Genomic DNA, 27,968 nt, shown 5'->3' on the forward strand with positions numbered 1-27,968 from the left:
CAGTTCCCTCAGCCGCTCCTCGTACGACATGTGCTCCAGACCCTTCACCAGCTTCGTTGCCCTTCTCTGGACACACTCGAGTCATTCAATGTCCTTTTTGTAGTGAGGGGCCCAAAACTGAACACAGGAATCGAGGTGCGGCCTCACCTGTGCTGAGTACAGGGGCAAGATCCCTTCCCTGTGCCTGCTGGCCACGCTATTTCTGATACAAGAAATACAATTCTTATCCATGTGAAACAAACTCTTTAATTGTGACCTCAAGGTTGGATAGTAAAGGAACAAAGTTTCTGAAAATGATGCAGAGCTGCTAGATATGTGTACACAGCCTCTGAGAGGCACATGAGCAGAGGGTGCTCCACTGACAGTTCACCTTTCAGCCACGTGGCACCTAATCAGGCACCCTGCATATGATCCATTGATGCAACTTCTGATGCATTCCTGTACATTGCAAAATGCAGTGGGAGGGAGCTTCTTTAGTCATGGAAAATGTAGGAGGACATAAGTGTAGAAGTCTCGGCCTCTGTCTATCATCTTATCAACCTGTTCTTACCAACTACAAAACTGAATGAAGCGTGGCTTCTGATTGGTGGGGAAAGCTGCTGAACATGACTAACGTAACCAAAGAAAGGAGTTCTGAGAAATGGGTGCTGCTTTTGAGCCTTATTTCAGAGCTGTGGTCTTTCTTTTCTAAGAGTGACTTCATCTAGATTGGCCCTGGCACAGCAGAGGTACCACTGCAGGCAGTTGCTTCTCATGACTTGGTATTCTTGGGAATGGAGATGTCTCTAGGAAGTAAAGGGAGAAGCAAACTGCTTTATGCATGTGTGGGAGCGGTAGAAAAAGGTCTCAAAATACTTCTGTGTCTAGGAGGAGTTATAGACCAGTTATATGGTCAAACAGTTCTAAGTAAACTATTTTCAACAGTACTTGTAATATATATAGTTATTTGTGTATCTGTGCCTCTACACTAGAGTACTGTATTATGTTTGAGAAGCATTATTAAAACTCAGGTAAATTCTTTCTTGCAGTAAAATGAAAAATTATATTTTGGCACTGCACCAACAACGAATCTATACATTTGGGAATCAGTTTACCGCAGACATTTTTTAAACTTTATCTTCTTTCTTTAAAAAGCACTTATTTTTATGCAGAATCAATGATACCATTTGCATATGCTTAGGACTTTTTTATAGTAATAGCTTGTAATTTCATAGAATTGTAGAATAGCTGAGGTTGGAAGGGACTCCTGGAAATCATCTGCTACAATACCCTTGTTTAAAGCAGAGTTAGAAAGAGCAGACTTCTCAGGACTGATTGTAAGGTTTTGAATACCTTGAAGTATTCAAAGGTTGAACACTCCACAGCCTTTCTGAGCAGCAGGTTCCAGTGCTTCATCACTATTGCAATGGTTTAATATATAAATAATTCTATTTAGATGGAACTTCCTGTATTTCAGTTAGTGCCCATTGTCTCCTGTCCTTTCACAGGGCACTGCTGAGATGTCTGGCTGCTCCTTCATCTCCCTGCCCCCCCCCCCCCCCCCCCCCCATCAGGTATTTCTGCACATTAAGAAGAGCCCCCTGAGCCTTTTCTTCTTCAGGATGAACAGTCCCAGCTCTCTCAGCCTCTCCTCCCATGATAGATGCTTCAGTCCCTTAATCATCTTTGTGGCTCTTTGCAGGACTTGCTCCAATATACCCATGTCTTTCTTGTATTGGGGAGCCCATAATGGGACATGGAACTAAAAATATACTGTTTCACTAAAATCTTGGAAAGTCTAAATCAATGATGCATATTGAAGATAAAGTTTGCATAATTCAAAATAAAAAAAAGGAACTGGATCAAGATTTAACTAGAATTGAACTAAGATATCCTGCTCGCAAGAACAGGAAATTAAATTAGTTGAAAATCTTATACTAACAGCTATGCTGGAATTAGTTATTTATAAAAGCAATAAGGTGGGGGGAGATGGGGGAAGAAGCAAATTCTTATTGTGACAGTACACAAACCCAAAACACACTACTTTCTTTATGCATATAGGATATGCGTAAAGAATCCAAAAGCCATGGCTTCATTGGGATAGAGAAATCTTGGTCCAAGGACCTTTGAAAAGAAATGTTTTGGAAGATGAAGGTCTCTGACTGAGACACCAGGATGGTAGGAGAAGAGAATAAAACAGCTCATGATGAGCAGGAGTTACATCTTGCTACCTGTTCAGCTACTAGCAGCTTGCAGGAAGTAGTAGGACAAAGTCTGTATTTGTTGATCAGCTTCTTATTATACATGTTTTCAGGGTGGGGGTGTTGTGTATATATGTGTATAATCATCTATACAGCTATACACATATACCTATATAGATGTATATATCTCTCTGGTTTTTTCACTCAATGAAAAGAGAATTATTTACTTCTTTAACAACAGGATCTGGATGCTGTTTGTGGGTTTTGGCTGCTAGTGATATATTTTATTAGTATCATTAAAGATTTTTATAATACGGGGCAGGGGTTGTCTAAGTGCTGTGTGGGAGCTGCTAAATTCACCTTGACTGAAACCACATGCATTAGGTGAACAAATAGGTTAATGCTATTCTTGTTGATACTGGATAGTTGCCATGCCAGAGCTGAGGGGTTTAGTCTCTGCTGTTTTCTGAACACATAATGGATCATTATTTTAGTATAAATTGGGTTCTTTCCTAGGTAAAGTGAAAGTGTTTAAATGTCTTTTTTTTTTTTTTTTTTTTTTTTTTCCTTTTAAATATATTGTGGTATAAGAAGCCAGGGGATTTCTTTAATAGAAACACAGGGCACAACAAGAAGAAACTGTTCTTTCAGGTGTCAGAATGCCTGTTTGGAAATCTCTGTCACATTATTTTAAACCAGAGAAAAGAGAATTTTTCACTAAATTTCTTAAACTAAAACATTCTGACAGCTGATATGGTATGTTGAAAGCTTGTCTTTGCTTTCCTTGGCTTGTTACTGCCTTTCTTAAAGGGGGGCAGAGAGGGGGAGAACGTTAGTGGTACGTACCACTGACTTACTCTTGTTAGTGCAAGGTTTTCTAGCTAAGAAAGCCAGTTAATACTTCACTATTTAATCTCTGTTTCAATAAGGAATTTAAGAGGCTATTAAGGAAAATGTAGAATTCTGGTATTGGCCAAGTTATGTAGCAACCAGATGATGTCCTCCTACACTTTTGAGGCTCCAGCCATGTAGATTACTGCAGATGTCTCCCTTTGTGCTCAGTAAGCACCCATATGCTGCATGCAAGAGGTGGGTGTACATGTTTCAGCACCCATGTACATGGGTGCTGAAGTGCTGATGTTAGGCCAGTCTGAAACAAGCCTACTGACAACTGGTCCATTCCTCTGGAAGAGCTTGGTCATGCACTTTAGAATCCTGCAAAGAAACATCTTCAATCTGGTATGATTTTTCAGTGGATGGCATAAGCCATAACACTATGATCTTAGATAAAAGTTAGAGGTTATATAAACCAAATATGTCCTAGTATTTGTCCATTTTAAAGGAACCATTACAGCAAAGTGGAGCTCAATGCTTTCACCTGCTTGAGACTTCTATGTCTGTGGCTTGTGTCTTCAGTTTTACTATCCTTGTTGTTGTGGTGATCCTGGCTTTTCAGAGTGTTTGCAATTAAAATTCTCATGCTACAATGTGTCACTGAGCTTCATAACATTCCCGTGGCTTCACAGCAACAAGTGTATTTGGCAATTTCCAGTGCTGACAATTCCAGTTTTCTTCCTCTGCTGTTCAGGTGGTCAGAGCCACACAAGTGCCAACAGATTTGATAAAGCACAGAAGGAGTGTTTCTGACTCAGCAGGGCTTTGTACCAAAGTCAGGGCAAGAGAGGTATTGTGCCGAGTGCCCCAAACTGGCTGGCATCCCTGGGTGGGAAGTGAAGTGAAACTGGAAGATCACCTTGTAAGCAGGCCTAGTGCCATCCAAACAGATGGTCTGAAGTATAAGCAGCCAAACAGTCATTTAGGAACACAAAATGGATTTGTTGGAGGCAGGTTTCCAAGCATAAAATGTCAGAACGGTTGCCTGTGTCAAGCCTCCAGACCTGAAGGGAAGGATATGTGCAAGTAGTGTGGGATGAACTAATGCTGAAAACAAACATGAAAATCTGTCTTGGATCCTTTCCTGGATCCATCAAAAGATTTTTTTCATAGCTGTGAGACCTAGAAGAGATGAGTGGGAGAAGAGTCCTGCAAAGCAGTATTATTCCCCTGCCACATGGATCACTTTCCACAAACTGTGCTGACAAGGTAAAGAAATTATTCCTTCTCCCTCACACAGATGTTGACGTGCAGAAGGCCCGTAACATTGCTCTGGCTGGTTAGTCTTTGGCAGCTGTATTTAATAGCTTCAGGACAAATTCTGTAGTATTAGCTAAACTCTAAATAATTTATTATAGACAGAAATATACCTTAGTAAAGACTTACAAGACTTTGAGTTAATCTCCAATGGCTGTGGAGTTGTAGTGAGGACTGAATTGCCTCGCTGTAATAAGAACCCAGCTCCTCTCTGGGGCTTTTCTCCTTAAAAGATCAAAAACGACAAAGGGGGCAAAAAAACCCAACCCCCAACTTCCATAACTTTAAAACTCAAGAATTTAGTATGATAAATGATGGAAATGTGCTTTGCTGCTTTTTCATCCACTACAAAAGCCAAGCAAACACTTATTACTTGTCTGCTGATCAAAGGTGCAATGTAGAGAAGGGCTCACAGAAAGAGAAATGTAATGACTTGAAAGGAAATGAGTTAGCAGGTAAGATTCAAGGCAAAGGCTCCAATTGCAAACTAAGCTTTATCTGAGCTTACATTGTTATGCCCTGTGACTGGTGCCTTGCAGTTCTAGTTTAGAAAGTGGAGAATGAAAGAAAGCATTAATCTGGCTGAAATCCACATAACAGGATTGTGTGCGAAACAAAAGTGAAATCAGACAGTGCAGTCAGTGAAATACAGCTTGAGGAGGAAGGGGGAATATGCTAGAAACAGCAGTTTTCTAACCTCTTTACTGCAGCTGAACAAGCTTTAAGAGGCATTAGGATTTATTCTTTGTAGCGAGAGGTAGGAAAAATCAGGACCTAGTTACTGTTGTTTGATTTTTGCAGAATGTTCTTACCAGAAGTAGGGCTGTCAGAGTATGCTGTCAGGGACATGATTTGCATTTGGTAGAACTGCCCCTCAGTTCTTCCAGCTCACACTGCCCTTGTAGCACTTTAATACTGGGCATTTGTTGTAGGCTCTGTGTTTGATGTTTTGATTTTCAGTAGTTGCTCTGCAGAAAAGGATTGTGCAACAGTCAAGGACTACCGATCTTTGGGACGAGGCAGAAAACATGCATTCGGATCTCAAACTCCAGATGGGGAAGCCTCTTTAACTGTGCAGTAACAGAAATTGCTTAAGTTATGGATAATCTACTGCATAAATCTGTCGTCTTCTATTTTATAAAGCTTCCTATCCATGCAGTTTGGAAACTTATGTCGACAGTGAAAGACAAGAGGATTCAAGAAAAGGTAAAAGCAAATTAAAAAAACCCCAAACAACAAAAACTTTCAACTGTAACCCTGTGAGTGACCTACCTATATCTTAAAGGGAGAGGATCAGAAGTTAGTTGTACTGTGTTCTAAATGTCAGTATCTGGGAGTAATGGCTATGTTTAAGTTTTTGAGAGCTCTGTGACTTTGAGAATACTTGCCCTGAGAACAAATAATTTTTGATTCTGTGGAAATTACTGGACACTTAAAGCAATTGGGGTCTGAGACCATGAAGCTTTAAGTAGTCATTACCTGTCTGAGGATCTCAAAAATCCATATTTCACTGCTGTCATGAGCCATTTTCAGTGTTAATTTCAGTTCATCTTGAATCACTCATCTCTTTCCTAGCTGACTGAAGAAACTGTTAAACTTCCTTTTACTTTTGATAGTCTTGAATTTGCTTGTTGCACTGCGGGGGGTATATTTGAGAAAATAGATTCCTAAATATGTATCTAAAATAAACCAGACTTCCCTCTCTTAACTCTTCTGTTAGCCATAAACACTATGCTCTTCTGTTCTCTGGGCTGTAAGGGCTTTGTCTCTGAGACATTAATCTGAGATCAGGTGTAGTGACTGGGCAGTATTTGGGCTCTTTGTCATGTAAATCTGTGTTAAATAAAAGGTTGAATTCTTGGCAGTAGGGCTTGTAACTTAATTTCTTAAATGTTTTGGTAGATCATAATTTCTTGACTTAAATGCAACATGAATATCCTTAGGAGAACTCACTAGTTATCTGAAGTTGTTGCTGTTTCACAAGGAAATGGAAGCTCTTTAGCAGCAGGGGGGAGAAGGGGTAAATCTGGAATGGGACCATCTCTGACTTACTGTTCTTTTTCATCCAATATGTGCTCAATATTAACCTATGTGATGAGCATTCAGAAGCAGCCTATAACAAGAGCTGAAGTTCTGCATTCCTTTGAAACAGTTAAACTTCTTTGCTCTTTGAACACTAAATGATGTTGAATAGCATACTTCTCTAAATGAGGGGTCAGCAGGCAAAGAAAAGCACATTCCTTTGACATGATATATTTTGGAAAAAAAGTACCAGGGCTATAACTGGTGGGGGGTGGGAGGGAAATCTGCTTTTCCTGTTTTGGTACAGTAATGTTCACTATTTTCTTTCTTACTCCTAATGTTTTTATAGCGACTAACAGCTCAAGCACTACATGCTTAAAGAAACATTGTATTCATTCTCCCTGCATTTGTTTGATGTTGGCAGGGCTGATATACACCAAATACTAACATTTGCTTCTTTGACTCTACAAACACTTATGGGGTGGGAAGTGCAGTTGAGCTCAGCAGGTTGCCCTGCGTGGTGTTGAGAATAAGCTTTTTATTTCTGAGGATCACATTCTTTTAACTAGCAGGATAAAGTCCTTGGGATTGTTTGCTTAATACTGGTTCAATGCCTTTTAATAAATATTATCAGTAGATGACCAGCTACTTTTATTTTGAGAGTTTTTGTTGTTCTTTTCTCAATATTCACCCACTACTGATCTGGACAGGTATTAAATTAAAGCTCAGGAGGGCTGATGGATCCATGCTAACAGTGCTATTGTCATGTTCTATTCAGACAGTTTTTGTCTGATGCTCATTGTTCTGCTTATACAGTCACAGAGGCAAAAATCACAAGCAGAGGATGTATCCAGGGCTAGTTGTCTAATAACTTTGAGTTGGTCAAGGTTTCTCCCAGCAGCTGAACTTCAGAGGATGCACAGATCAGTTATAACTTGAACATTAATTGGTGAGATTGAATGGTTTAGAGCAACCTGTAACTTGATGCTAAATTAAATCATTCTGTATGTGCAAAGATGTGAATATCTTCAGTGCAATATACTTCTGGCACTGCTGCTCCAAACTGCTGGAAGAAATCCATTTAATCAAAACAAGCATTGATGGGGTTGTTAGCGTGTTAGTCCCAAGACACAAAGCTTTATCAATATAAAATGAACTGAATGTGATGCTACTATTCATTCTCTTTACATTGCCTGATATTATGCAGTGAATGTAATGAGGCTTGTTGAAGAACTGCTGTTCACTGTGATGTTCCAGAAAAGATATGCATCCTAGGAGACTTGTTCAATGATCAAACATTTTAAACGAATTACAAAATTAAAATAAGTGTAATGGTTTCAATCTGAGGTTGGCTTTGCATGCTCACTTTAGTGAGTTGCCTTTTACTCTGGAAATGAGACAACTAAAAATCCTGTTTACTAGTTGCTTAGAAACTTGACGGAAACTGATCATCCCTAAGAATGTTAGGCTTCAAATGCTTCAGTAAAAATTAAAGCTGTGAAATAGATGTGTATTGTTCAGAAACGACAGATTCTGGAAATTACCATGGAATCTTATGAAGTTCAAGAGATAAACAGATTATAAGAAGGACATATGTATAGATAAGAACATCCAGACTTATACTAAGAAGGATAAACTCGCTTGCATCAGGTATACAGTATGGTTTAAGAAGACTATTTCCATACTGGCAGTGTATTAAATAATTGTTTCCTTTCTTGGATCACCTTCTGGAATCATTCCTTACTGATTACTGAACATACCAGGCCCAGGAGCATGGACTTCATGCAGTATCGGTATGAGCCAATAATGGAATTATCTACAATTTTTAAGTTTTTTCTCTCCTACTTTTAACTCAATCTTTAATGTTTCAAAGCACAAAAATCTGACAAGCTATATAGAAGTGGTATGAAAATATGTTTTATGGCTATATGGTAGAGTTTCTTTGAGAGTAAGTGACATTTTAACAGCATAGTTGAGTTTAGGAGGTAATTCTGGTTAAGTAAGGCTTTTATTTAGACCTGTATAGCTATTTCTTATGGGAATACGTATTTTTTAAGAATAATGCTTATTTAATTCTATACATTGAATTTTTCCATGAAAATTATTTTGATTAAGCTCTAAGAAGGTATGAGGTATTTAATATTAATTCAGCCTGAGTAAGGAAGTGAATGGAACAATGTCCTAGGGTGTGAAACTGTCATTGACAGATGAAGTAGAAGTTTTTTCCTATCAATTAAAAAATGAGCTCCAAATAAAAATGATAATGAAGGAAGATATGAGAGAAGGTGAAAATCTAATGTATGTGTTGATATGGTTACTGCTTCTTTTTGGGGCCTGGACAATCCAAAGCCCTGTGAATTTTAGCCTTGGAAGTGACTGCAAGCAATCCTGAAACAGCAGCTGAGTAGCCCTGGAAATGAGTTTTCCTCAGTGACCATGCAATGGGTTTGTGGTTTTAATGACATAGCTGACTAATCCCAGTCAACCCCATTTCTGAGCACATAAATCGGAAAACTTTGTTTGCTCCTGCTGATAAAGCTGTAGTATAGCTATAAACTTGACAGTTATTTTCTTGTCAAACATAAAAGGCATATTATTTCAAGGTGTTTAAGAGGCCTCTCTACTTAAATAAAATATAATAGAAAGCATGTATGTGGCTTGTTTAATGGTGTATATGCTGGGAGGGTTATCTCCTTTCCTTGAAGTAATTTTTCAATTCATTTGGCAAAGTAAGAAATAAATTTTGCCTTTGTTGCTAGTTTGAGTGTACCTGAATTAGCATTTGAGGAAATGACTTTTCAAGAGTACTGTAAGGTTACTCTTTCCAAAACATGACCATAAAACAGACTTCCTGTTGAAAATGCCAGTTGGACCCAGATAAAACTTTTTCCTGAAAGAAACCACAAGATGCTCTTTTTCCTTTACAATTGGCTTCCAAAGGACATCTGACCAATCTTAAGGAAAATGGAGGAACCATCCTTTTGTGCTGAGAAATGACCAACCTTATTTCTGAATCCTAGTAGTAGACATTGGCCTCTGCAGCCAATACTACTTTAGAATTATTTCTGAGCTATACACCAGCCACAAGATGAATACTAAAATAATTTCTCTAGCTAACAGTTCATGCATAAGAGCGATACCATCAATGAGTTTCTATACATAAGAGCGATACCATCAATGAGTTTCTATACATGAGCATTAACAGATGGGGTTTGATCCTTTAGGGAAACCACCAAATGAGCTATGGGATCCCAGAATTGAGGCAGTGCAGAATGATTTGTATGTTGTGCTTGGCATTGAGAGTATGTGTGTCTTCAGCAATTAAGACAGCTGCTTTGGCAGAACCCTTTTTAGCCTCTTTGCTGAAGGAAGTGAGCTGTATATATCCCTCTCCCCCAGTAACTGTGGAACTCATGGATAGAAGAGTCTTAAAGATGTGAAACGCCCACACACTTAATGAAAATAAGACTGGTAAGAGGCGAGGCATCCTATTAAAACTGCATTTAAGAGCAGCATTTCATCAAAGAGATCATGCAGAGAACAATCATGAGTACTTCATACACTGGAAAAGCTCCAGTCAGTGTTGGCATCTCTCAGGTATTAAAAAAACCCATCACCCCAAAGCCTACCCTGGAAATATATCTGAGAAAATCCTTGACTTGGATACCTGGTAGTAGTTGATTCCCTGCTTTAGCTTAGTCAGTTAACAAGTCAACCAACCAGAGGATGCCAGACTGCTGGAGACCAGGCAGGATATTCCCCTAACAGTCACGGGAGAGCTATTCCCTGTCATGAAAACATATTTGTCTATCTCGAGTTCACAGTTCAGTCACCGCTTTCTAAAATAATTTGATTAGAGTTGGGTAACAGCACCTATGCTGAGTTGCATTAAACTGTCTTTCCTTCAAATCACTGTCCTAACTGTGACCAGGCAGGATTTGCAAGTCACTTCAAGTAGAAACAGAGTACAGTTCCTCTTGTGAGGATGCTGTTTTAACAGAGCTTATCAGATGTTTGCTTGTGTAGTGCCTTATTCTTTTGCCTTACCTTTTTGTTTTTCTCAAAAATGGCAACTCTGCCCAGTTTAACAGTCAAAGTCTTATCTCAAAGTAACTGAGGAAGACAGTGCTTACAAAGGATCAGTCATTAATCGAGGACAAAAAAGCTTACACACTATACAAACAGGAAATAAGGTACACCTTTCAAACAACATTCAACCTTTGGAGTTATTTATCTGTTGTCAGCCCATACTCTGAAATTTTGGTTAGAGGCACTTATAAAAGATTTTAGATAGATGAAATGGAGGTTATAGTCTTTGTGCACAGTTTACAGACAGAAGTTCTGTTACACATACAGTCAGCCTGGGTTACAGAAATAATTCCTCACAGCTTTAAAATCTATGTTAGTTGAATCAAAATGGCACTGTTGAATTTTGTAAATGTAGTTGTTATATGCCAACCAACATCAGTATGACTGAATCTGATGTATGTTTGACACGCAGTTCCTGAAATTACAGACTACAGGCATTTTAAAGAACACATTTCATATCCTCAAGTGACAATCTAAGACTTTTGCAAGAATCAGCTCTTCCAAGTGGGAAAGATTTCAGACAACTAGGCAGCCTGGAGATGAGATACTGAGGAAGCAGTTTTCCAGGGATGTGCAGATTCTTCTTTTTTCCCCTAAGCAGATTTTCCTCTTGAGTTGTGATCATTGATATTGAAGCTTGGATGTTTTGCCCCTTCAGATAAACATCTTTGTTGAATTACCATCTTATGCTTGAAATACAAGTTGGGTTTCCACTGCTTTGTGTCAGACATGACTAGTCAATTTTTCAAGCATATGCTATGTCTATCTATGTACACACATTTTAAGATGAGCAGGTTTTGGTACCGTCATAAGAAAACAGCAACTAATACAAATCACTTGAAGGAAGCACTATGCTAAACAAGGATCCTAATCTTAAGGTGTTGAGCTTCTGCCTTTTTGAAACAAGTGAAGAGGAGCTGTGGTCCCTTAGCATCTTGAACTTATCTAGCTGCTTACGGACTGTGGCAGCTCTTGACTAATGGTTTATAGCATTCAACTTCTTAAAATAAGAATCTGAAAACTTATTCATCTAAATGGTCAATGCTTTTTTTTTTTTTTGAGTCTAACTTTGAGATGGTCTGCTGTAGAATTCTTAGATCATTGACATTTGAAATAGTACTATGCTTCCTGAAATATTATTTTTTCATTTAGGCGCATTTAGTGACACAGATAACATCTCAATCAGATATGGTCAAGTTCTTCACTTAGGCTTGTATCATGACTGAATGGCTGCTGATGACAACTGTTGCTTGGGGGGAGGGTGAGAAGGAGTCAAGGGGGCTGGCTGCCACCTCTGATATCTAGTAAAATGAAAAACCTTAACAGAATAGGTTGTGCAGTAGAAAGCTTAAAGATTAAGGAGAGACTAAGCTCAACTTTTACAGCATTATCTGAATAACTGGTAGAGCAGTGTATGTAAACACCATTATGTCAGGGGTTGAAGGCCAAGAGAAAAGATTTCAAAAGATATATTCTGTTACTGTAGCTCTATTTGTGTACAAATGAAATAAATTTTTTTAATTAAAAAAAAATTCTCTGTCCCATCCCACTGTTTTTCCTTCCTTTTAAACTGTGAATAAGTCTGCCAGATACAGCTGGATTAGATTTAATTTATGGTACCTTCATGTTAGCATCTCTAATGTCACAGAAAGAGAAGAAACCCAGCAAAACTTAGGTAGCATTTAAAGTTCTGAGACAGTCAAACAAAACAGATGCTTGTGATTCTTGTTTTCTAATTGAATTTCTTCAGCTGTGCCCTGTCAAAGTAGCTTATCACACCATCAGATGTACTAAGCATGTGCTACAATTCAGAGGTACTGGGCTCGTGTGCACTCAGTAACACATGTACATATTCACATTTCTCCCCATGAAATTAGACAGAAATATAGCAACCCTATATTTTTACCATATTTTAAAATGAATTAGGGCAGAAAATGCTCAAGAGGCATTAAAAAAGGTTAGTTGAAAGTGCTTCCAAATGCTAGAAATTCCAGGACTGTCAATCCAAACAATTACAAAAAACGATTTAGCCTTTCAAATTCTGATTTCTTTTCAGAGAAATTTAATTTGTCCTTTCTATTCAAGTTTTGAGGTTCATGCTTTCAAGATTTTCTATGCAACTAAAAGGATTAGAAACTTTTTTCAGCATAGGCAAACATCTTTGATATAATTGCATAGTTCCAGGAACCAGCATGTAATATTAAAGAATATGATATTAAAGTCCAGGAACTGCAAATGCTATTAACACAGCAGTACTATAGGAATCAGGCTTTTGGTTGCAGCCTTTCTCTGGTGTTCATGCCATGTCTTTTTCTTTATGGTATTTGCTTTGCATCCACAGGAAGTTTGTTACAGGCTACTACAGCCTGAACTCAGTCCTTAGGACAAAGGCAGGAACCTGAATTAGTGATAGCAATCTTAACAGTGGTTGCCTTTCATAGTAATGTGTGGTATTTTCAATGAGGGCTAACATTAAAAAAAAAAATATATTTGCAACCATCCTAAATATATAGGACTCAGAAGTGCTGGTATTGCTGTTAGAAACTTAAACCTGAACAAATTTCTGTTAGTTGCTCCTTTAATTAGTGTTCCAAGAGGCACCGTGTTTGAGCAGGACTAATTTTACATGGAAGGACAGGATGTTATGCCGCAACTATTTTTAAAGGTTGAAGGGAATTACTGTCACAAATGACTAGGCTGGTTCAAAATCATGTAATCATAAAAAAAAAAAAAAGAGTTCCACTCTTGTGAAGCTTGTATACCTGTAGTAAACCTGGAACTCATGAGAAAACATTTGCTACAAAGTTCCTGTTGGGATTAGAAGCCATTGTGTGCAGGGCTGCAGAAATGTGTGATGTCACTTGTTCTTTTCTTTCAAAATGGATATACTTCTTTAAGTGGCCTAGGACTTGGGAGAGAAAATGGTGGTTTTTCCTTTTGTCACAAATGGCACAAGAAAATGCTAATTTATAGGTTTTGGCAAATCTAAAATTGGACCTTATTTTTTCTTACTGATTTTCAGTTTCTCTGTTACAGTTCTGCATTCTTTATGCTTCGACCCTAGAAGAAGTATCTTGATTAGACTCTGTAGGACGTAATAGCTTAATTGCTGCAAAGCTTAATTTCTTCAAACCTAGCTCTCTCTTCAGATATTCCAGTGAGACTGTGGCTTAGGATATAACAGCCTTTATCAACAGGAAAAACTGAAACACTAAGGTCATCTTATTTAAAATCCCTTGTAATCTGTCCCAGGAAGTGAAAAACAACATCAGACTGTGAGGCTGTAAAGAACCAAAGATCAACTTTTCAAAAAGGGAAAACAATTTGGAGTGAAAATTATGGGAGATATGAAAGACAAATTCTTAAAAGCAGCTGGTTTACTGGAATCTATATCTACTGAAGAAAATGCTCTAGGAGTCCTGTTCTGCAATTTCAAGAGTAGCAAAATCAAGATTTTCGTTCCCAATGCATGCACGCATAAGTAACTTCTAATTAATCCATGTTGCTCCTACAGTGTCGGAGGTTTCAAATGATAGGTTGGTTTGTTTTTTTTTCCCCCTAGATGGGTGATTTTTCATAGGTCAATGAATGATGAATCAGAAATATTTACAGCTTGGTATCTTTCTAGTTCAGCATATTAAATAAACCATAGATATATGGCTGGATAGATATGATTAGATACAACCTAATGGTAGACAAAGTAATGATAGATACATAGATTTATGATTAAGTAAATCATGATACAATAGGAATAATAGAAATATAAAGTGTGGGATATATTTAATGTGATATGATAAATATGGTATCATAACAATATCTTAATAAATCTTATAATATTATAATCTTCTGGCCTTGAACATATTATATGAACTATGTAATATATATGATAGAAATCATGCCTCTGATTAGATATAAACAGATAAGCAGTTTTCAAATAGTACATAGAATCATTAGGGTTGTAATTTACTTTGAGATGAACTTCAAATAGGAAACAAGATTTTCACTGATCTATCACTACCAGTTTCTGTAATCTATAAATAGGGTTGTATCCTCAGAACTCCTCAATAGATTTGGATTACACTGGAGGCCCTTAAAGATGGAATGGGAACTGCTTAATATTTTTACTGAATGAAAAACTTATTTTTTTTCTTTCTGAATAGGCAGTTGGCATGCTGAATTTGTACAGAATGTCCCCACTAGCCAGATGGTGGGGAGGAGGGCATACGGTACAAGTTTCAACTCTTTTAAAATTAAATCCCCCTCTGGTGCTTCTTGGCTTGTTGCAGATGCACAGAATGCAGCTGACATTAGTCACTGATTTACTGGAAGGGAGAGAGACGGACACCTCGGGGCCCTTTTAACCCTCCCATTGCGACTGGCTGATGGAATATACCTTCCCAATTCATATGATATGTCCATAGGGTTTGTCCCTCCCTTATCTACTCCTGCCTATTTCAGTTGGGGCTGTGTCCAACCCTTGGTGATACATGGACTTTAGTATGTGATCTCCAGTATAAGAGTTAAGCTAAAGATGGTGATGCTGCTGGAAAATATTTTATCACCTATTTCCAAGGCAGACAGGAGCCTTTTCCTGCTGGCATGAAATGGATGTTTGTTTTTTAATTCCCTTGTGCTGAGGTTTGATGTTCATCAGCAGTGGTATGGAACACTTCTGAGCACTTGCTCGCACTTCCAATTTGTCCTAGCACAGGCTTGTGTAGCTGGGTAGGCAACCCGGTCAGAACAACCTTCTTAAATTTGGGTATTTTTACTAAGTTTCTAAATGTTACATAACCTGTGTGTCCAGTTTTCACTCCTCCCGTTTCAACCTTATTGTTGGAGTTGATTAAGAATGCATCTGAAGACAGATTTTGTCTTTCAGTTCACCACTTGTGGTTACCTTAAGGTTAGGGGTCTCTTACACTAGAGCAATTAGCTGCAATAGAAGCATACTACATTAATTGCTTTTATCAGTAACCTCTACCAGCTTTAAAAATGTGACCTCAGACCACATTTTTTAAGAAATAAGGGAGCAAAAAATCGTCTGAATACCTGACTTCCATTTACATACACATAGTAGTAATTCTGAAAATAAAAAGGAAAGTGGAGTGTGAGCTCTCCTGTAAAACAAAAGTTAGTAATGAATTTCTCCCAACCTGAAAATCTGCTGCATGCTTTCACTTGATAAAATTTTTGGCTCTGAGTCTGAATAAAATTACACAGCCCAACACATTACACTTAAGTGTTTTATCAAACAAATTATCTTATTCTTGCAAGGAGCTGAAATCTTATAACTACGTAAACATCTGTTTACTAACTGCCAGCTCCTTACTGAGTATTGCCTTCACCCCGTTTTACCCCCACCAACAGTCTTGAAAAAGAATTTCCAAGTGCTGAGAGACTTGGCAAGATTACTTGTCTGTAATATACGCAGCATTCCTGAAATTCTTGGCACATTAGCCTTGAACCAATTCAAACTAAAGTACTTCAATACTGCTGGTTTTTTTTAACTGTTTATAGTTTAATTATTGAAATGTCTTTATTCTCCACCACAGAAATCTTACTCTAGTGTAACTGAAATATTTTAAAAGTAAATGGGGTGTTCTTCTTTTCCATTTAACAAATTGCAGTAATCCTTCGGCAAGACAAACCTTTACTAGGGAGCAGTTTTCCACCCTCTGCTATACTCAGGCCATAACGTGACTGTAGCACTAGTGGCTGATGCAGTGGAGTGGTGCCTTTGTCCTGCAGCGGACATCCTAACAAGGCATGTTGCCTGCCTCAGTGGAGACTTCCAATAGTAACTTGCTTCACAGCATATTCCAATTATAGAGCACAATCTCCTTGGACATGTCTCTTGGCTGTCTTTCACAGGCAACAGAAAACTAGCTCTTTACTTCAAAAAATGAGTAGGATTGTTTCTGGAAATGTGAAGCCTCAGTAGATAGGATAGAGACACTTCTGAGACCTTCCAGTTTAGTAGTGAAGCTTTTACTGGAGTAGACAGCTTTGAAAACAATCACTGAGGGTGTAACAGAATCAGCTGAAGAGCTCTGTATGCCCTAAATGAATGGAGGGGAAACCTCTATGGAAAATATGCAATTAATATTTTTAACAATTTCAAAATAGTGCAGCTGAAGGAAGAGAATGGCAGGTGAGCGTGGAATATGTGGGAGAGGTGGAAGGTATCAAGAATGAAAGTATAGAAGATGAAATACAGGTTTGAGACAACAGTTGAGTGCTATGATCAGAAAATTAATTTAGTCTTTCCCTGAAGGATAGATTAAACCAGATCTTCTTGAATGCTCTGGGAGTGTACGTTCACAACAGTTCAAACTGATTTAAGGTTGGAGCTCCCATAGTCCTGCCACTGCCCCACACTGCCTTCCCGCACCAGTTCTGGGAGTTCAGCAGTAATGCCTTTTTCGAGGTAGGCTTTCTTCTTGGCTGGATCAGTCCCCCTGAGCTGGGTTACCAAGAGATGACGGTGTCTGGGCCAGCACACGGGAAGTGCAGAACTAAGCATCAGCGAAAGGAGAATCATAAAATCCTGATTTTACATCAACTTAAACTGCTGTGGTGGTGCATCCCCTCTTGGAACACAGAATGTTAGTAGGGATTGGATGAGAGGGTTAAATTTAATGCTGTTAAAAATCAGTGAAATCTAATTTAAGACTGCCATAAACCGAAGTTCCTTAATTAGCATAATTGCACAGTGTCAAGAGAGGGCTGAGCTAAGGTAATTTGAAAATGTAGCTTACATCTTACATCTTAACATGCTCAGATTTATAAAATGAAATGAGTAGTTGTTTCCTCTGGGAAAACTGTATCATTTTTCTTATTTTAAACTTAGTGAACTGATTTTTATATATATAACTACACACACACATACATAAAAAAATTCAAGCTTTAGGTGGAATTACCATGGATTTTCCTCTGGAGAATTCTATTCAGAGATGAGGTGACTGCTTCTATCAGCTATCATTTGAACAGCATGGATGGAAGGGATGTGGGGAGGAAATATGCAGTGCAGGCTTTACAAATGACACACGCCATTTAAATTGTGCAAATGAGAAGCTCCAGTACTATCCCTCCCTCATCCTGACTCCAGTCATAAAAGTACTCTGTAGAGGACTATAAAAGCACTGGTGAGTTTTTGACATCAAGATGAAAGACAACAAATAATGATATTAAATCAAATGAAAGTCCATCTTACCAGAAAGTAATTTTTACTTCCAGAAAAGCTAATTCATACTCAGTGTATTGAGGGTGGTTTGAATTATACCTAATGCAAAGTAAGCAAATAGTTGAGAAGTCTGCTTTGATGGAAGGATCACATATTAACCTTTTCTGCCCCAAACTGAAGCGCTATAGAAAGCTTTTTCCATGTTAAAATACTACCAATGTTATAATTCACAAAAATGTTTCTCTTATTATAATGTATAAATACACTCTCATGAGATGAACAAAACTCAGAGTAGATTTCATTAGCATTACTGAATGCTGACAGCATTTAAACAAATGCATCTTTAAAAGGATCCTTTAAAAGGATCTGGAAGCTCGCTTCAGAGAAACAAGTATTTCAAGTGCCGTTACGGTCTGAAAAGTGACATCAACAGAATTCCGTATAATAGATCTCCAATCTGTGAACCATGCAGTTACAGGTATCTTCGTTATGTTTAAAATACATTTTGCTACTTCTGGTAGTGCTGTAGCACAAGGGAGTAGTTGAGATGAAATTGAATTGATTGTGATCCTAAACCAAACTTCACTAAAGAAATCAAACCAAACTTGTCTAAAGAAACCAAACCAAGACTAAACCAAACTTGAAGTTAAGCTTGCATATAAACATGCTGCAGGTTAAGGCCTATCTGTTTAATGCCATTAGGCTGATTTCTCCCTTCTTTCCTTCCAACTGATTGATGGTACTATCTGGAATGTCACATATTTATTACCTTTTAATTATTCCAAGCCTTCCAGAGGCCCTAAATTCTTTTGAAGAAGTAGAAAGGCAACTAAAAGCAACTTTTTGGGTTGCCTTTACATTCATACAGAAGCTAACTATGCTTTTTTTTACAGCTGACTATTAAAAAAACAAATAAACAAAACCCAAACAAACAGACCATTTTATCAAATCACTAGTTTTCAGCCCTGAAGGCCTAGGGGAGCACAGAAAGTACTGAAAGTTGCAATACCTACTTATGCTCCCCATACCCTCTTGGCTGTGCCAGAATAAAACCACTTCTGATTTAGAGAAGTCTGTATTTACTGATCTGCTGGGTTATTGCAGACATGAATCAATTCCCACATAAATTTAGGTGTTGGTCACTTGGAGGTTGTGGTTCTGAGATAATCTAGTGGCTCCCTGCTGCTGACAGCCACTTGCAGGAGGTCAATCATGAGACTTCTGTGGGGAAAAGGGTGGGGAGGGGATGGGGTGGTGGTGGTGGGGTGGCAGGATGACACAAACTCTTTTTTGAATGCCAGGGGCTTGGGGGCCTGCTTAAGTTGGCATTGAATGCTTATGAAACTCTGCTCTCCTAAATGCAAACCAGCAGGTTCACTTGTTTTTAGGAAGTATTTTCAGGTCTGTGAACTAGAAAAAACTAGTGATCTAACAACCACTAGGGTGTTCAGTCTTTTTCTCCCCAAAACCTATCAGTATTGCATATCTTTTCAAATAGTATTTTTAAAAGGGATTCTAACTGTGAAGTTTAGGGATTGTTTGGCCTTTCATATTTTGTATGTTCTTCTAATTTGTATATGTATTTTCATTGGAATTATTATTGTGGCTAGACATGTTTGCTTGTTGGATATTCAGAGAAACATTTTATTGCAAGATTTTTTTACAAGATTAAAAAATGTAAAATGAATATTATTGTAATTTGTGAGTACAACTGCTTACTACTGTAAGCAAAGCCTTTTTTTAATTTCAGACTTTATCTCCACAATTGTATTCTAATAATGTTGCTTTGGTTTGCCAAATAATGCCCTTGCTACACACTTTTATGAGGCTTCCTGAAGATATTAAGACTGTCCTAATACTTTTGTGTATCAAGCTTACATTGAGGTCAGGATTTTTTTTAAGAAACAATATTAGAGCAGCAGATGACAAAATACTTTGAGCATTGTTTATTAAACAGCCACTGTTTGTAGGTGTAGAATATGGTAGAAACAGCGATATAATTTTCAAGGGTGGATATAGTCCTGGTGTAATGCAGAAGAGGTGCTTCCCAGCTGCCTGGCAGCATCACAGGCATGTATGATTGGCAGATGTACACTAATGTGAAAGAGATTAAGCCCCAGAGATGAACCTTTATTAGTTCTCACTATACAGTAGGGCTTGCTTTTGACTTTCTCCTCTTTTAAGACATATGAACACAGGATGTTTCTTAGTAGGTAGACTTTGTCACACATACTTAGATCTCGATAGCTCCAGTTGTGAACAAGCTCCATAATGTTCAAGAACTCCCTCCCAATCTTGTCCCCAAAAGTTTTCACAGCGCAGTGTAAAGAAGTCCAAATATGTTGTGGATGTAAACAGTATCAGGATCTATAGGCTTTGTTTTTCTTCTTCATGAAAATATTTACATAAGATTTTCATATTTAATGGTAATATCTAATATTGCAAGCAAGAGCTACCTGTTTTAACAAAGTAACCAAATGTTTTTCCTAATGAGTTACTGTGCATCAGTTTTGTGTTGAAATGGAGGCATCATAACTAGTGTCACAAGTAGCTCAACATGGTTCTTTGCTACAAACAAGTTAACAGAAGAAGTAGCTTGGAGAAGAGTCATAGCTACAATGACAGTGCTACCTACTTGTAGTGGGATACTTCATGGAGTAACCACGGAGATATTCAAGTAACATGGCAACTATATGGGACAGGTCAGAAATTATGCATTAGGTATTCTCAAACAATTAATTTGCTTGTTGTCATCTTATTTTCCTGAATGCAAATATCTAGGGCACGTACTTTAAATAAGTACTTGTAACTCTTCATTACCTCTCAAAATATATTGACAAATTTATATTATTTTAGCACTCAAATTTATCTTCAAGAGCTTCAAAAGAAGCAAGTATGCTCTTTAACTTCACCTTGTTTAGCTGAGGGATTCAAGAGGCATGCTATTATGGGTTGAGAGATTTAATTAAAATGTTTAAAATTTAGTTGTGTTAAATGCTTCTTATGAACTGACAAAGACTGATTTTGGTTTCTTCTGCTGCTTAAGAAAAACAAAGCCAAGGTGACAGGTCATTAATCATGAGATGTCAATGCAATTGTATTTCTCGGACCATGTCGTCATGCTCCTTTAGAAACAGGGTGTAAAGCCTACAATTACCATGTCTCCCATAGATTTTGACCTTGAAAGTCAAAAGGCATTTTGTTCTTACTAGTGCTGCACATCATACCTTTACATTTAAAATGTATAATCTCAGTGGAAATCGCTTTTATTTAAAAACTTCCCCAGCCTTGGAGCTCAGCACTGGAACTGTAGTTTCAAGTAATATTCCTTCAGTGTCTAGGTAAATATAATTGAATCGGTAAAGCACCTTTTTTTTTTCCACAGGACTTAACTAGTGATAAGGGTCGGTTATATGATTGGCAGCTAAAACCAGGTTTTAAAAGTAGTCACCTGAAGTGTGTAAGGTTTTGTACTGAGTCTTTTTTTTTTTTTTTTTTTTGGCTAACATGTGAGAGAACATGATAATTTGTCTGGTGATTCAAAACTAAGCGGGCTACAAATCTAGTCCGGGTGTGCTCTATCTCTAAAACCAGCGGCTACCCCAAAGCGAGTGACGCCCATTTTCATACAAGCTCGGCTTCGGAGACGCTCAGCACGGAGCGACCCAAGGCGACCTCCGAAGCGGTGGGTGTTTCAGGATCGCTTCCCCACCAGCAGCCCAGGGCCCGGGCCCCGAGGGCCGGGTTTAGCTCCCAGTCCCGGGCACACAGGCCGCCGGGGCCGGGCTCCGCCGCTGGCCGGCGGGGTCCCTCAGGCAGAGCCGGCCCCGCCGCCCCTCGCGCTCCTGCGGCTGCAGCCCGCGCCCAGCGCCAGCGGAGCAGCCGGTAACGGCCGCCGTCACTCCCCCGCCCCTCGCGCGCGCGCGGAGGAGGGCCCCGCCCGCCCTTCCGTCGCCGCGCCCCGCCCCGTCCGCTGCCTCTCCCCTCCCTTCCCCCCGCACCTCCCGCCGCCCGCGGAAGTGAGCGGAGCGGGGATGCGGCCGCGCCGTTGCCGCTGCTGCCGCCGCTGCCCCGAGCCTCGGCGGTGAGAGGCACGGCCAGGCGGCACGGACGAGGCGGTGGTGAGGGAGCTGCCGCTGGCGCCTCTCTCCCCCTCCACCCCAGCCCACCCCCCCGCTCCCGCCCCCCGCGGCGGCCTGCGCCACAGGGTGAGCGGGCGGGGCCGGGGCGGCTGAGGGAGCCGCGACGCGGGCTGCGGGCGGGGGTCGCCGCGGGCAGCGCCGGGGCCGCCGAGCTGCGGGGAGCCGCCGCTTTCCTTGTCGCTCGCCTTCCGCCTGGCGCTGAGGAGACGGGGTGCGGGGGGGGAATGTGTGCGGGGGGGGTTACTTGGGGTGAGGGTTTATTTTTAGGTGCGGGGCGTTCATTCCGCGCGGAGCCCCTCCCCGGGCGGGACGAGGCTGCTGGAGGCGCCTCCGGCGAGGGGGAAGCGGCGGCGCTGCGCTGTGTTGCTGTAGCTGCTGGGCAACTAATCCTAATCCTTGGTGGCCTCTGACAGCTCTGCGGGCTCCGGTGTGCGTGTGCCTGCTCCGCGCTGGCGTGACTGGGAAAGCGGTGGAGACCTGTAGGGTTCGGCTGTGGGGTTTTTTTTTGGTTGTTTTTTTGGTTTTTTTTATCACCGTTTTTTTTCCTCTTTTAGCGCTGGTTTCTCTTGCAGATGTTGCTGCAGGTGGGGGCAAAGGGAGCAGTGTGATTGCCTGGGATCTTGGGGCATCTCTCTCTTCACCTTTCAGCTCCTGCTCCAGTGCTGCTGTTGCTAAAGACTTTTGTAACTATCGACTCAAGTACAATTTCGATGGAAAATGAAGGTAAAGGTCTCATCAGAGTCACTGACTTCATTGGAGCTAAGAGGATTTTTGCATGCAATTTGGTGACAACTCCTACTGGTGCGTGTGTATGTTTTGCCGTTCCAGGGGTTTGCAGGGTTGCTCTCGTGTGTTAATCTCGTGGTAGGAATTTTGATCTGCATTTTGTAGTGTAAGAATTGTAGGACCATCGTTTTTCTTTATTTGTATTGCTGCTTGTTGAACTAACCAGACAGATTTTATTCTCTCTTGACAGATATTCAAAACATCTATTGCATGCTTTAGTGTTCTATGTATTTAGAATAGAAATCTCATTTAGACAGGGGCTTCTGAGCATTAGTTGCTTGGTATTTTCTTAGATTATATGATTTTGTTAATTTCACCTTTCAGAGTGAAATTGAGAAGCATTAGTTGCATTTTTGTTGAAATATTTCTGTGCATATTTTGTGTTCTTAAAAATGACTTAACTTCACTTTCTTGGCACTGAAGTTTTGAGTTCTACTACTTGAAAGATCAGGTATGAAGTTGTAAACTCCATGTGCTGAAAGAAGTTGGTCTATTATGCTTTCTACTTCTTGTCTAGTTTGGAAATGACTTAATCCAGGGAATTATTTCAGTTTTTCGATGTTGGTCTTCAGTTTATGCTCTGGGAACATTGAAAGTCCCTTTGCATTGTGATAGTGACTCTGAGCTTCATTGACTTCTCCCCCCCCCTTTCTATTTGACCCTGGGTGTTGAAAATCTCTGAAATGTATTATTTTTATTACTGTATATGTAAGAAGAGATCTGTTGATTCCCCCACCTCCCTTATGTCACCAGTATTCTCTGAAGATATTAGAAGGATTTTCTTTAGGTGGCTGCTGGGTTTCCTTTGCCGTAGGTTTTTACGTGAGACATAGGAGCTTCTTTTCCTCCTACCCCATTCTGAAAACAGAGGTGCTTTTTTAATAGTTTGACTTGAATGAAGAACTGGATTGAGTTTGTGGGGTAGACTAAATTATTTTCTATGGTTGGATATTGTTCTGTTTCGAAATGTGGTTGTCTTCCATGGCTGGAGCATTGTAGTAATTGTGAAGTCCAACCTGTGTTGGAAACTATGTAGGCTATTATAATCTGGCATTTTGGAACTCTTTTTTAACTTTAAAATAATGCTACAATTTTCTTAATTCTACTAATCATGTCTTCTAACTGAATATTTGTAATAAAGAGCATGGAACTTGTTAGGTAGAAAGAATTTTGGAGTGGGGGGGTCACTCTAGAAGGTTGAGCTTTGTTTTGAGAGGCTAGATAGCTGATAGAAGCAGTGTCACTGCCGTTACATTTCAGTCACTGTGTTGTAAGTGAAAGGTTTTTGAATGGGCAGCACTGGGGGTGGGGGGATCAAAGTGGATACATTACCGTTGACTAGAAATACACTTAGAGGGGGGGAAAAAAGGTATCTGTCTGACGTTTGTGCGCCAAAGCCAAAATGGCAGGAAGACTTTTAATGCCTTTTAGTTCTATTACCAAATAAATAGTGTATTATAGATGTAGTTTATAACGAAGTTGCATGTAATAGTATGGCACGTTCTAATTCTGAATGCTGGTAGCACAGAGATGGCATTTCTTAAGTTTCTTTTGGAATAAATTAAGTTTAAAAAATAGTAATATTTGTATGATAGAAGTAACATAAAAAAAGCTTTATCTAGGGGAAAAATAGAAGATTATCAGATGCATATTTCAAAGGCAGAAATAAAAGCTATGGTTTATTTAGAGCTTTCAAAATGGAGTAGGCTTTTAGGGGTAGGAGGAAAGTTAAACTTTGGTATGAATAAAAAGACTGAGGTGGTTCTCGTAACATTTGAATTACTTCCTCTCCACTCTTTCCACTCCCCCACCCCCCCATCTCATAATTGCTTCTGTAGACAGGCATATTTACAACTGTCTATTGTCTCTTCTGGTGTTCTTAGTATTTCTGAGCTCTTTTTCAATGCATTTGACGTTTTGAGATAGCTAAACACTATCAGCTTTCATACTGGAACTTTTCAGCACTCTTGAGAGGATCCTTAATGTATTTTCTCCAGGAGACAGTTGAAGAATCCTTGTAATCTTGTAGAACAAAGATTGCAGTTAGAATATCTTTAAGCTTTTTTGTTGTTGTTTTGCAAGTTTGTGTTTGAAAGGTCTCTTAAGTTTGGATATTGAGCAAGAGATGGCATGGTTTTTTTTTTCTTCCCCTGTATTTGGATGAATATTCAAAATTGAGAAGTGATAAAATGGTTTGGAAAACTAATGTTTTCCTGGGTTAATTCAGTATTCATAAGCAGTATTGCGTGTTTACTCCTAGCTAGTTAATATTTTGTCCCAAGATGATGTGGCTCCTGTTTCTTGTGTTAGGATGATTAAACTTTCACAAAAATTACTGTATCTCATGGTAATGAGGAAGAGAGAATTTCCCATCATAGGAAGACTTCTGTTTAGCTCAATAACACTATGACTTACAGAAATGATGTTTATCTTTCCAAACAGAAATACAGAGTTTTGTGACTTCTTTCTTTAAGGGGAGCTTTTTCTTAAACTGTAGGCAGTAAGGAGAACTTGCATAGGCAAAATGTAATTGAGTGCAAACTAGGCTTTGTATTTTTTGGATCTCTCCATTGACGCCTTTTTTAGTAAAAGTTTAAGTAAATTTTTATAATTGTAGTCTGAATTTTTTTTCCTTCTTCTATCACCATGTTTTAGGTTGTGACAGGTTCTTTATTCTACTAAGGATTTTCTTGTAGAAGATGACTGTCTTTTAGTAGAAAAGTAAAGAATACAGTTTAGGCTACATCAACTCTGAGCTGCTCTGCTCTGACGTCAGACTACGATTACAAATACATATTGTTAAATAGGAGTACTGTTTTGTAACCAAGGCCTTCTGTAGCATTTGTTTTCACATCATTAAGTGCCCAACAGAAGAGGTCAGAGTAACATTTTCCAACCTGTAAACCAAAAAGATTTTCCTAAAATCACGTAGAAGGTTGGTACAAAACCTCACACCAGACTGACTGTAAGTAATAAAAACATCATGTGGTGATTCTGAAATCCTCCTTAATCTTCATTGTTTTGAGTTCTAGTCAATTTCAGCTAATCTTCAAAGACCACTGTTTACTGACAGACTTTCAGGATAGTTTTGGTAATTGGATGAATAGTGAGATATAAGTCAAGAATTTTTTCTTTGAAAACAATGCTTTAGTTCTTCACATAATCCTGAGATGACAAATGAATTGGTTTTGTTTGTCGTGTGCTTGAAGTGCAGTTGAATTTCTTAACGAGCTTCATGGGTATTTTTCTTAAATGGTGAAAATGGGTTTAGTTGCTAAACTAACAGATTGAAGATCAGTGAACAGATTTTGGGGACAGTGAGTTAGCACCCTGGACTAGCTCATCATGGATTAGGCAGCTGTAAATACTGATGAAGGGGTGGAGCGTGTGTACATGCAACTGACAACAGGGGGGGAAGGGATGCCTGCGGCAGCAGTGACTTGAAAACAATTTAAATTGTTCCAGAGTGGCATCATCAGTTGTTCATGAAAGTAATCTCCAAAATAATCAGAATGAAATTTGTGTTGTAAAATGTTAGAAATTCTGAAATGGATTTGGTGAACGCAGTTCACATTCCTTTTGATGTGTAGATGGTTTCTTAAAAACGTAATAGGTGAAAAAAGAATTTCGATATTCATTGCAAGCTGCAGATGGTAAGAAACAGTAATCAGAAAATTAGAACCCAATACTTTATACTTATGTTGGCAAAAAAGTCACATCTCTTCTTTTAAACGTAGAGGATAAGGTGAGAGAAGAGATTTTTTTTCTTTTTTTGAAAAGCGGAGAGTCTTCACTAAAGACCAGTTCTAGTAGATACCTTCCTATCTTTTAACAGTGCTTTGATAATTTAAATAACTGCGAAGTTAACATAGCACTTGTCTTGCATTAGAAACATAGATTTCCTTTTTAATTGTACAGTGTTATCTTTTAATCTGTTGTTTGACTGGTTGATGGAACATTAGATAGTGTCTTTCCTTTCCCCCTTTTCTTCCCATGCAGATAAATCAGAAATGCTAATCTATAATAATCTAGAAGTGGTTTAACATGGAATCTGCATGAGTTCAGATGTTGCAGAATGTATGTTTAGTTATTTTGCTAGCTTTGTAACTCCTTTACGTGGAGAGGCTATGGCATAATCTATTCTTAGTGAGTCAGGAAAAACAGTGGTGTTCGAAAAATGCAGACAATTCTTAGGGTAGTTAATTTAACAAAAGAGAAACAAATATTTTTGCTTGCTTTTTTGCTGAAGAGTGACAAGTATGTGGTGGTCTTGGGGTGCTCTTGTATAGGACTGAATGAAACGGTCTCATTACTGCTGAAAGAAGATCCTACGCCGCTCAGCTGTGTTCCTGCTGTATGTGTTGTGTTGGCTGTCATGGTTGTTGAGTTTGTCTGGCTTGCTAGCTTGGCAGAAGGTTAGCCCAGCCCTTCTTTCCCCTTGCCCCTTGTTGGACAGCTTTCTGTTGAATTAGTGAGTTGAATGGGCTCATGAAGCATCCAGTTAATGCTGAAAATAGTGAGGGACAAAGGAGTGATACCTCCTTTTAGCATAAGCAGACCATTACCTTGACTCCGTTTTTTATGTAATTGTAGCTTCAGTTCAATATAAATTCACCCAGAGACCATGGTGGAATTTTGAAAGAGTGGAATAAGTTAATAAGTCAATTTTAGTTGAGAACTGCTTTTGAGTTGGTGAGAGAGTTCAGGTGATACCTAATTGACACTGGGTGATAAGGTTGGCATTCGCAGTGTGGTTTGTAGAAACTAGAAGGAATGATAGAGTTACCATGCAGAAAAGAGAAGGAAAATAAAATACAATAATCAAGGTATACATTTGGGACAAGCATCTGTTTCTAGTTATTTGTTTTGTAAACATTCTGCTCTAAACAATTAGAAGGGATAAAATGGATAATGAGTTAGCAGATGAAGCCTACAGAATCTTTTACAAAGGCTTTTAAAATATTTTTAAGTCAAATTTTCTGCAGCACTTTTTTCTGCATACATAATTCACAAAAAAAAAAAGCTTGGTGAATACAATGTTGCTGCTTTCTTGATACTAATTATAAGAAAGCGTATTACCATAAGTAGAGTAACTATGCAGTGAGTTATGTTTGCATTTAAATTGGCACTGACACTAGCTTGGTCCTGAGAACTGTTGTAAACAGTAAGTTCAGGGTTTTTTAAATTAGAATTTTATTTTGTCGCATTATGAAGTAACTGCACAGCTGTCAAGGATATAATCAATGATGGGATCTTGGAGCTTCATTCATTATTTTAAACAAATACTGAGCAAATATTTCTATCAGTGTTTTTGTTTAATACAATTATATGGCAACTAAAGTCTTCACGTCATGGATACATTAGTAGTATATCACAGGGTGCTAAAATTCTTTAGTAGTGTTTGCTGTTCAA

At 38.9% G+C, this 27,968-nt stretch overlaps 1 protein-coding gene across 9 annotated transcripts in view; it reads left to right on the plus strand.

Moving 5' to 3' along the window:
* Positions 1 to 5,516: 5,516 nt before the first annotated feature.
* The window catches only part of ATP2C1 (ATPase secretory pathway Ca2+ transporting 1), a 66,108-nt gene continuing 43,656 nt past the window's right edge, over positions 5,517 to 27,968 (plus strand). The window contains exons 1-2 of one of the 9 annotated variants that reach the window (XM_074839933.1): positions 21,635 to 21,836; positions 22,325 to 22,493. In XM_074839933.1, the coding sequence (XP_074696034.1) occupies positions 22,488 to 22,493 (6 nt within the window). In that variant the 5' untranslated portion in view covers positions 21,635 to 21,836; positions 22,325 to 22,487. Of the gene's footprint in view, positions 5,538 to 8,126; positions 8,147 to 21,634; positions 21,837 to 22,010; positions 22,572 to 27,968 lie in introns of those variants that run through there. The other 8 variants (XM_074839960.1, XM_074839923.1, XM_074839969.1 and 5 more) reach the window with 8 other exon arrangements.

The sequence above is a fragment of the Strix aluco genome, chromosome 1 (assembly GCF_031877795.1).
Source record: "Strix aluco isolate bStrAlu1 chromosome 1, bStrAlu1.hap1, whole genome shotgun sequence".
NCBI classification, from domain to species: Eukaryota; Metazoa; Chordata; class Aves; order Strigiformes; family Strigidae; genus Strix; species Strix aluco.